Below are 11,162 nucleotides of genomic sequence, written 5' to 3'. Positions count from 1 at the left end.
AGGCATAATTATAATTTACACATGATTTCTGAATAAAAGCCCCACTCATGATACAGAAGCTTCAAAACCTGGTTTTCATTTTTTTCTTATTGGTGGAAAAAAAATTTGATTGAAATTTTATAAAAGTTTCATTAATTTTTATAACAAAAGATAACACATCCTTTAGCAAGATCATGAAATCAGTAATCTTCTATTCAAATTCTTGCTCTCTTTATTTGCAGATAACACAAGAACTCATTTGAACCTTGTCTTGTACTTCCTTTCACTAAAAAAAGTGTTCAACTTTGCTTCTTCACTCCATCAGACTTCTTCCATTGCCTTTGGAGCAACACTCATCACAGCCTCACTAACAGTAAGAAAAATGTTGTCTTGCCCTATTAAATTGGTTAACTTCGATGACTCGAGTTTTTCGATCACCACCGTTCCCGGGTTCGCCAGAATTAACTGCAAATATATACCATATGCAGATATTCAGACCAACATAAAATGTAATAAATTTTCAAATATAATTCAAGCAGTAAAAATGTTAAACATATTTCACCTGAATGTTCCGTTTTTGGAGGCTTTTGAACAAGTCTTCCAATGCATGAATTCCACTCGTATCGATGTCAATCATAGCTGTGGAAGTAGTCAGAGTGTTAAACAAAACTAAATAAATTAACAATATAAAATAGATGAAGAAGAAAAAGCTGGAAATTATTACGTGACATTTCGACAATCAAGTGCTCAATTCTTTGCTGATTATTTGACTTTAATAGCTCTTCTTCATCTCTCAACCATCTTAGTATCCTTCATTCAAGTGAAGTTCAACTTTAGAAAACCGAAAGAATTAATGGTTAATTATATGTATGTATATACCTTTCTTTAATGTAGTTGGAGTTGGAAAAATAGATAGCTGAATCAACTCTCACAATAAGCACTCCTGAAACTCTTGTTGCCTCTGGATACTGATCAATGTTTCGGTAAATTGTAGTTTGGGGAAGATTACCTAGCAATGCTGTTCTCGGCCTCGTAACTTGTAGTAAAATTTTCGCAAATGAAATAGCTATCTGTTTTTCGGAATCATTAACATAAACAAACTCAGGTTAGGTGAGGAAAATTATATCATTCAAGAATGAAATAATTAACTGCATAACATGAAAATACTGACTGCAATCAAGAGGCCAATCTCAACAGATTTGAAAATCACACCAAAGAATGCTCCCATGCAAGCGAGGAAATCGAATTTATCAATCTTCCATATGAGTATTGCTGCTTCATAGTCAATTAGGCCAATCACCGCAGAAATAATGATCGATGAAAGGATTGCATTTGGGGTGTATTTGAAGAGAGGTGTTATGACTTCCAATGTTAGGAGTACTATCAATGACATTACAATGTTCGAGACTGTTGTGTGGCAACCGGCCATGTAATTTACAGCGGATCGAGAAAATGAGCCTGAAATTCATAGATCACAAAGTTCAAATGCCGAAATTTATGGATAACCAACTTCATGATATCAGAGCTATGAGTTACCTGTTGTAACATAGCAAGAAGTCATTGATCCAATAACATTCATTGTGCCTAGTGCAACCATTTCTTTGTTTCCATCCAATTGATAGTCTTTCATGCCTGCAAATGTTCTTCCAATTGCTATGGCTTCCTGTTCAATTCATCAAAATTTCAGCAAAGCAATGTATTTGTGTTAAGATTATAAAGTTTAATTTGTAGACCAGTTACCGTCAAGCCGATCAAGCCAGCAATGACTCCAATTTTGAATCCTTTTAACATCATTCGACCGTCGAAATATATCTTGTGAACAGAGGAAGGGTTGATGCCTCTTTGTATGTGTTTTACCTTTCAGAAATGATATACTTCATTTAGTTTCAGTCTACAGAAAACATGAACAGGAAAAAAATAAATTGCAGAAAAGTAATCTGTTTTAGAGTTACTAACAATCTGAACACCATTTTCATCAGCACGAGTAATGTAGACGAAAAAAGTTGCCACAATGACAGAGATCAATGGAGCAATTGCCGGAATCCAAAACAAGCTCCTTTTCTTCTTCCCCTGCTTGTTTCAAAACAATGTTCAGTAATTCAATACTAATTACAAGAAATTAACTGAAATTTAACTCTTACAATGTACTTAGATAAAAGAAGGAATGCCAAAAAGGATGCTCCAATTAGCACAGTTTGCCAATTCCACTGCAAAATCAACAAAAATTTGAGTAATTTTTTTTTATCTGATAAACTTCAACAAAATGAAAAATAAAATCAAAATTTACTCACTCCATGATGAACTGAACCCCAAACAGACTGCATTACAGATATAATGTCAGTTTTCTGAGTGAAATTCTTAATCCCAAGAAATCCTTTGAGCTGTTGAAGGGCAATAGTAATGGCTGCACCAGCCATGAATCCAACAATTGCAGCATGTGACAAAAAATCAATCAAGAAACCCAATCTGAAAACCAAAGATTTTTTTATAAGAAATTATTCATTGAAGATCATGCAGTAAACAATCAATACCACCTGAAAAACCCAAGTGCAGCTTGAGTAATGCCGGTGAAAAATGTCGCTGTGAATGCGAGACGCACATATGCCTCATTATCTTTCACTGGATCAATCTCATCTTTCAGTAGAGTACCTAGAAGTAAAGACACAACAGCAACTGGACCGATAGCAATATCTCTCGAACTCCCCATTACCGCGTAAATAAGTGGTGGAACAAAACTAGAGTCTGCAGTCATAATTCTGATACTATTTGTAGCTGATATGATACGGTATCAAGAGTTACTTACATAATCCATATTTGGGATCTAAATTTGCAAGCTTTGCATAGCCAATATCTTGAGGAATGCATAGACTAGCAATGGTTAATCCGGCAATAAGATCGCCCTTGAACTTAGAAAGATTATAGCCTTTCGACCACTCAAGAATCGGAAATAAGTACTGAAAAACAATCCCGACTTTTCTCGCTCTTGTTTGATCCTTGTAAGGACGAAGAGGATCATCACTAAAGAATGTTTCTTTCAATTTATCAGCAAACTCTGTTGCAAGCTTCCTTCTTGGTGGATATGCAACCTTGTAACGTGTCGGCGAGACCGAATGAACCATTGTTCTATCCTACACTAAATTAAAAAAAAAAAAAAATCAATTAGTTTTCATAAATGAATGATCACAGTGTTCATTAGAAGGCAGAGTACCTGCAAGTGAAGAATGAGAATGTGGGGAAAACTAATGCAAAAAGGTTCATTATATAGGACATAAAGAGAATATGAATCTAAATGACATCCAGACCACATTCAAGAATAAGAAACAAGTTGTGAATTCTTCATGGTCAATTTGTTCACATGCTAGTAATGATTAATTTTAAACAGTGTTGACTTAAGACTTTCTAACAGTTCAGCAAATGCATGATACTTCTCTGCAACAACTGAACATGTCATGGCTTTGCAAAGCAAGCACTTTCATGGGTTCTCATGCATCTTACAACATCCATGGTATCCTGTCTAAGAAGAACTCTTTAGAATTTCCTTTTTATGTTAGATTCTATTATATATATATATATTCTCTTCATAGGTATATACAAATATTATCACATAAAATTGGGGAAAGAATAATGCTAACAACCAACTTTGACTATGAATCTTTGGCTCCAATGAGCTTCTACCACATAAAAAGTAAAAACAATAAAGTAAAAAAGAAACACAAAGTCAAAAAGATCAAAAGATGATGAATAATAAAAGGATAAAAAGAAGGGAAAATGGAGTGACTTACTTCCAAGATCTCCCACAGTGGATGGTCTTTGGTAATTTGGAATCTGAGCAATTGTTAGAGGGTTGATGATGGATGGTTTGGAAAGTTTTCACAATGTCTACATCCAATGTATCCACCAACAAAATAAAACAGAAGTTTTTATTTATGTAAATAATGAGTAAAAGAAAATAATAATCAGAATTTAACTTAATTAGTATATATATATTTAATAATTTCCTTTTATGTTTATATTTTCTATCCATTCAATATAAGCAGTTATGTTAACAAACGTTTGTTGATATTTGTATAATAATAGCATAAAAAGAATTTTCTTGGCAGTTTACTTTTGAAAAGGTTATGTATGACAATTGTTTTTATTTATTTTTATTTATCATTTCTTGATATATATATATATATATATATATATATATGTTAAAAATATATGGCGAATAAGGTTGATATTTAATGTCCCTGAAATTAAAATTTTCTTTTCTTATATCTTTCAAAACTAGCTCTCATGTATAATTGTCCTGATGTCCCTGAGACCATATTCCCTAAGACCATGTGGTACCGTAGCAGTCTTCAGTATTGTTACTATTCCACCTACCAAGGTATTTTGAACCGTCAAATCGAATCAATCCTGACCGTTCATTCAACTCTTGTAAGCCTATAAATACCCATACATTTATGTATTTTGTGGGGGTGAAGAAGAAAGATAAGAAGTAAGTAAAGAAGGCTAGGTGTAATTGACGGTGATCGGTACAATTTCTTTTCTTTTCTCTTTATGTTTTCTTCTCTACTTATTTTCTATTCATGGAAATCTACATATATATTTATATTGAAGATGAATTACTTGTTGCTTATACAATACGTTATCAGCGCAAATATGCTCTTAATCTTGTTTTACATTTCCATTTAACTTTAATGTAATTATATTTCAAGTATTCGTATTTTTCTCCTTTCTTATAATCATCTATTATATTTTATAGAGATTGATCTTTAATGGCAAATATTGCAAAAGGAGAATTTGAGGCTCTTCACATTTCTGAGAGCAAATATATATCATGGAGCCTAAATATCAAGCTCCATTTGAAAGCAAGGAACCTGGGCAAAACTATTGAGGTTAATAACGATGAGCCTAATGATAATAGGGCGAAAGCTTTAATATTTATAAGGCATCACCTGAAGAATGAATATTTGACCATTAAGGATCCATAGGAATTGTGGTTATCCTTGAAAGAACGATTTGAACATCTCATAATAGTCTACTTGCCCAAAGCACGTAATGATTGGTTAAGTCTCAGGTTCCAAGACTTTAAAAGTGTGTAAGAATATAATTCCAAACTATTTATAATTGTGTCAGTACTAAGTCTCTGTGGAGAAACAGTGGCGGAAGGTATGATGCTCGAGAAAACATTTACAATATTTCATGCGTGAAATGTTGTAAATGTTATATTACAACATTTACAACATTTCACGTACAAAATATTATATTACAACAACAATATAGAGAAAAGAATTTCACAAAATTTTCTGAATCAATTTCTTGTCTCCTTGTGGCGGAGCAAAACAATGAACTGTTGATGCAGAATCATCAATCTCGACCATGTGGATCAACACCATCGCCAGAAATTAATTTTGGACAAAGAAGATGGCGTGGTCACGGTACCGGTTTTAAAAACCACGGTGAACGAGGATATTATGGTGGTTAAGGACGACGTGGTCGTGATGAGAGTAGAAATAATATCGGACCACACGATAGCAAAATTGATGTACATCAACAAAAGCAACAAAGCCACAATATGGGGTCAGAGACAAAGAGGGGTACCTGCTATTGATGTGGCCTAGAAGGTCATTGGTCCAGAATTTACAGGACTCCTAAACATTTTGTCCATCTTTACCAAGAATCACTCAAAAATAAGAAAAGTAAAGATATTGAGACAAATTTTGCTGACAACGCATATTGAGACAAATTTTAATATATCTTTCTATTATGTGTTATTAAAATTATGTTTTTCTTCTGTTTTGTTAGAAATATGGCTGATTATGAATGCATTATTGATTGTGGAACAATGCATAGTGTTTTGATAAGAAAAATATATTTTATATCTTTATCAATGAGAAAGACATGTATAGCCACAATAGCAGGGTCATTAGACCTGATTGAAGGTTTTGGAGAAACAACATTGATGTTGCCAAATGGGACATCCTTGCGGATGAAAAATGCTCTCTATTCTCCTAAGTCTAGAAAGAAAAGAATATCTTCATATTACATGAATTATTTCATACAAAAAACGTGGACTCGAAAGCTTTTCCTGTATATCTTCAGGATTATATTTTACACGTATCAAAGTGATGGAATCACATGCAATATTAACCCGGAAGGTTAATGACCCAAAGATATTTAAAATATGGTATGAAAGACTTGGACATCCAGATGCTATTATGTTGCGCCAGATTGTTACTAGTTCTGATGGACACCCACTGAAAGATTATAAAATCCTAACAATTAATGAATATGCATGTTCAGTATGCTCAATGGGAAAACTAATAACTAGACCTTCGACAACTAAGGTGACTGGTGAATTTTCTAAATTTCTAGAAAGAATACAAGGAGATATATGTGGACCAATACATCCATCATGCGGATCATTTAGATATTTTATAGTTTTAATAGATGCATCGACTAGATGGTCCCATGTTTCACTTTTGTTTACAAGGAATGTAGCCTTTGCAAGATTATTGGCACAAATTATCAGGCTTAAAGCACAATTTCCATATTATCCCATAAAGATAATTCGTCTTGATAATACTGGTGAATTTTCATCAAAATCATTTTATGATTTTTGTATAGCACTTGGAATACATGTTGAGCATCCAGTAGCTCATGTATATATCTAAAATGGGTTAGCAGAGTCATTAATTAAAAGACTCCAGATTATTGCTCGTCCAATGTTATTAAGGATGAAACTGCCTACAAGTGCATGGGGTCATACTATTTTGCATGCTGTAGCTTTAATACAGATCCGATCCATTGCATGTAATTCATATTCACCATACCAACTTGTTATGGGTAAAGAACCTGATATTTCACATATAAGAATATTTGGTTGTGCAATATATGTGCCAATAGCACCATCAAATCGTACAAAAATGGGTCCATAACGCAGACTTGGTATATATGTTGGTTACGATTCTCCCTTCAATTATACGATATTTAGAGCCATTAACGGGAGATATATTTACTACAAGATTTGCAGATTGCCATTTTGATGAATCAATGTTCCCTTCATTAGGGGGAGAAATGATTACTCAAAACAAGCCAAAATAAATTGATTGGAATGCATCACGATTGCATACATATGTTCCTCGCACCAATGAATATGAACTTGAAGTTTAAAAGATCATTAAATTACAAAATATTGCAAATGAAACATCTGATGCATTCACTGATACTAAAATGGTAATCAAATCATATATACCAGCTGCTAATGCTCCTACAAGAATTGAGATTTCTAAGACTCCATTGAAAGAAAATCAAATAGAAAATAAACCACGACAAAAATGTGGAAGACTAATTGGCGCTAAAGATTTAGCTCCTAGAAAAAGGAAGCAAAAAAAATAAAGAAAGGGATCTTTCATGTAAAAAGGGAAAGAAAATTATGAAACCCTCAGAACAAATTAATGAACTAATGGGAAATGATATTTCTAAAAATATTAAAAATTCAATTTGCTATGTAGATGATGATCAAAGAATGAATCGGCATGAGATTGAAATAAATGCTATATTCATCTACAATGTGGCTACAGATATAGAAATAAATACTAATAATGATCTAGAGCCATGATCTATTGAAGAATGTCGACAAAGAAATGATTGCCAAAATGGAAATAAGCTATCCAGGCTGAGCTAAATTTCCTATAAAACGTGAGGTGTTTGGGTCAATAGTGCCAACACCAAAAGAGATAAAACCAATTAGTTATAAATGGTTGTTTGTGAGAAAAAGAAAATGAAAATAATGAAATTATGAGATACAAAGCAAGACTGGTTGTTTAAGGTTTTTCTCAAATGACTGGTATTGATTATGAAGAAACATATTCTCCTGTAATGGATGGAATTACTTTTCGATTTTTAATTACCATGGCAGCAAGTAATAAATTAGATATGCAGTTGATGGATGTTGTCACAGTATATATGTATGGATTACTTGAAAATGACATATGTATGAGAATCCCTGAAGGATACATAATAACAAACATTATAAGTCATCATCATTTATACTCTATTAAATTACAGAGATCTCTCTATGGATTAAAATAATCTGGACGGATGTGGTATAACCGTCTCAGTAAATATCTTATAAAAGAAGGGTACCAAAATGATAGTATATGTCCATGTGTGTTTATTAAAAGTTATATTGACGGTTTTGTTGTGATAGCAGTATATGTGGATGATTTAAATCTTGTAGGCACTCCTTCTGAAATTGCAATTGCAGCATCATATATGAGGAAGGAATTTAAAATGAAAGATTTGGGAAAGACCAAATTTTGTCTTGGTATACAAATCAAGCACTTACCCTCGTGAATATTTGTGCATCAATTAACCTATACAAATAAGATGCTGAAGAAATTCAATATGGAGAATGCTTATCCACTGAGTACACTAATGGTTGTCCGGACACTTGATATACAGAAAGATCCATTTCGTCCACCCGGAGAAGGAGAGATCATTCTTGGTCCAGAAACTCCATATCTAAGTGCAATTGGTGCATTAATATACCTTGCAAATAATACAATACCAAATATAGCTTTTGTAATAAATCTTCTAGTAAGATACAGCTCTACACCGACACGAATACACTGAAAAGGAGTAAAAGATATGCTACGTTATTTACGAGGAACTACATATATGGGCTTATTTTATCCACAAGAATCTTCATCCAATCTCACAGGCTTTGCTGATGCTGGGTATTCGTCTGATCCTCACAAAGGGCGATCTCAGACTGGATATGTATTTTCTTATAATGGTACAGCTATCTTATGACGTTCTGCAAAACAAACTCTTACAGCTACTTCATCAAATCATGCTGAAATTATAGCTCTACATGAAGCAAGTCGAGAATGCCAATGGTTGTGATCTATGATTGGTCATATACAGTCATCATGCAAATTACCAACTACTAAAACAAATGCTACAGTAATTTATGAAGATAATAGTGCTTATATTTCTCAGATACAAGGAGGTTATATTAAAGGTGATAGAACGAAGCATATATCACCAAAATTTTTCTACACTCATAACCTCCAGAAAGAAGGCGTTATAGAAGTTCAAAAGATTCAATCTAATGAGAAACAAGCAGATCTATTCACAAAATCACTTCCCAAGTTCATTCACCAAAGACTTATACATAAAATCGGGATGAGAAGACTCAAGGATGTAAGTACTCCCGAAATAAATTAAAGTAATTTATTTGAGGGGAAAATTGTACTCTTTTTCCCTTCGCCACGGTTTTTATCCCAATGGGTTTTTCCGAGGCAAGGTTTTTAATGAGGAAGTGACCCTCAAAACACAAAGGATATTGTACTCTTTTCCCTTGTCTGGGTTTTTATCCCCATGGGGTTTTTCTAGCAAGGTTTTAACGAGGCATATCCTTTAGTCGTAGACATCCAAGGGGGAGTGTTATGAATGTTATAAATAATGGATGTCTACTACAACAGTCAACTTATTGTAGCAGCCGCCATGTGGTTCTGTAGCAGCCGCCAGTATTGTTACTATTTCACCTACTTGGGTATTTTGAACCGTCAGATCGAATCAATCCTGACCGTTCATTCAACTCTTATAAGCCTATAAATACCCCCCTACATTTATGTATTTTGTGTGGGTGAAGAAGAAAGATAAGAAGTAAAGAAGGCTCGGTGTAATTGATGGTGATCGGTACAATTTCTTTTCTTTTTCTCTTTATGTTTTCTTCTCCACTAATTTTCTATTCATAGAAATCTACATATATATTTATATTGAAAATGAATTACTGGTTCTTTATACAATAAATTTATATTTTTATAATTATTTGTTTTTTTTTCTACTATTTAATTTTATTATTTCATAATCTATAGAATATAGGAACTATAACCTCCTTTTTATTTATGTCATTTTCTATGTCGAGACATAGATTTTAATGAATAATATGGGTCTAGAGAAAGAGACCTAAGAGAAAAATATAATGTTTTTAAATCCGTACAATAAAACTATGTTTCACTGAAGTATTTAAAAAATTAAATCATTTTTAAAGATATTTTAGGATACACCTCATTAAACTATTTTTTATTCTTTTCAATATAAAAAAAATCTTAAATTGGACATTTTCATCTTGGACAGAAATGAAATATCAAATATTCATACTGTAGAAGTGGTGATTATCTTCATTCAATCATGTTTTATACATACATTTGAATTCATAAAACCAATCCAACAAAACATTTACCTTAATTCCTTAAATGAAAATTCAATAAATTTCAATAACAAAGCCACAATTAGCCAGCTAAACTATGTGCAACATAATACCATAAATCTATATATAAAGATCAAGGTCAATCACCATGATTAATTAGTGGGGTAAATTTTTCATGTGGTCACCGTGTTATGGTTGATTTTCATTTTGGTAATTAAATATTGATTTGTTTTCACCGGGAGATCACTTGGTGTTTTCCGGCCAATTTTAAATGGCATGGCAGCCGAAAATGTCACGCCACTTACTTTATTTTCTGGATTAATTAAGCAGAGTCAGCATCCGGCTGATGTGCTCTTTTTAGCTGGGACGAGAAAAAATATTAAAATAAAGCAATGTGGCATTTCTGGCTGCCACGTCATTTAAAATTGGCTAGAAAACCTCAAGTGACCTCTTGTTGAAAACAAATCAATATCTAATAACAAAAAAGATAAAAATTGAAACACAATGACCAAAATGAAAATCACCCATAACACAGTGACCACATGAAAAATTTACCCATGATTAGTGATAATTTGTTGTCTAATATATATATATATATATATTGAAGCTGTTTCTCAAGAATTTTTCTTTTCCTCAACATCATGGGACACTAGAAACTAAAAGCTATGCTTAATTTCAATGGCCGACTCCTCAAGCCTCATTTGTTTCGATATATAAGTTATTAATTTTAACCATGACCAATGAAACTAGGAGTGAGGTAAAACTAAAAATACGCTCATTTCGTTCTAGCCATATGTTCTAAAAAAATTGCTAAAAATATTAAGTCCCATCTTGTCTAATAAATTTCAATGCCAACTCAATAAATGCAATGCAATGCACTGCATTCTTACTCCTATTTGTTTATGTTCAAATAGTTCCAAAGAATAAAACTTTGGTTATTATTTGGATTGAATTTCATTAACAGTCATGAAGA

The 11,162-nt window shown here is 32.7% G+C and overlaps 1 protein-coding gene across 1 annotated transcript; it reads right to left on the bottom strand.

The window, feature by feature from the left end:
• Window positions 1-89: 89 nt before the first annotated feature.
• Window positions 90-3,248, bottom strand: LOC120281752 (sulfate transporter 1.2-like). The gene is made up of 13 exons (XM_039288452.1): window positions 3,188-3,248; window positions 2,783-3,112; window positions 2,514-2,721; window positions 2,271-2,445; window positions 2,121-2,186; window positions 1,936-2,049; window positions 1,720-1,836; window positions 1,516-1,642; window positions 1,151-1,437; window positions 859-1,049; window positions 704-789; window positions 542-618; window positions 90-444 (listed from the first exon to the last, which is right to left on the bottom strand). Exons 2-13 carry the CDS (start codon window positions 3,096-3,098, stop codon window positions 301-303), a joined length of 1,908 nt encoding a protein of 635 aa, XP_039144386.1. The 5' UTR covers window positions 3,099-3,112; window positions 3,188-3,248; the 3' UTR covers window positions 90-300.
• Between the last annotated feature and the right edge of the window lie 7,914 nt (window positions 3,249-11,162).

This window comes from Dioscorea cayenensis, chromosome 18, assembly GCF_009730915.1.
Source record: "Dioscorea cayenensis subsp. rotundata cultivar TDr96_F1 chromosome 18, TDr96_F1_v2_PseudoChromosome.rev07_lg8_w22 25.fasta, whole genome shotgun sequence".
In the NCBI taxonomy this organism is placed as follows: Eukaryota; Viridiplantae; Streptophyta; class Magnoliopsida; order Dioscoreales; family Dioscoreaceae; genus Dioscorea; species Dioscorea cayenensis.
The sequence above is the reverse complement of the archived record's forward strand: the minus strand, read 5'-3'. Positions and strand labels throughout refer to the sequence as shown.

Excerpts from the sequence above, each read along its gene's own strand:
- LOC120281752 (XM_039288452.1), bottom strand. The coding sequence starts at position 3,098 with ATGGTTCATTCGGTCTCGCCGACACGTTACAAGGTTGCATATCCACCA. Across the intron at positions 2,050-2,120 it reads TTCTTTTATCTAAGTACATT|GGGAAGAAGAAAAGGAGCTT; the intron begins GTAAGAGTTAAA and ends TGAAACAAGCAG. Across the intron at positions 619-703 it reads CTTGATTGTCGAAATGTCAC|CTATGATTGACATCGATACG; the intron begins GTAATAATTTCC and ends CTACTTCCACAG.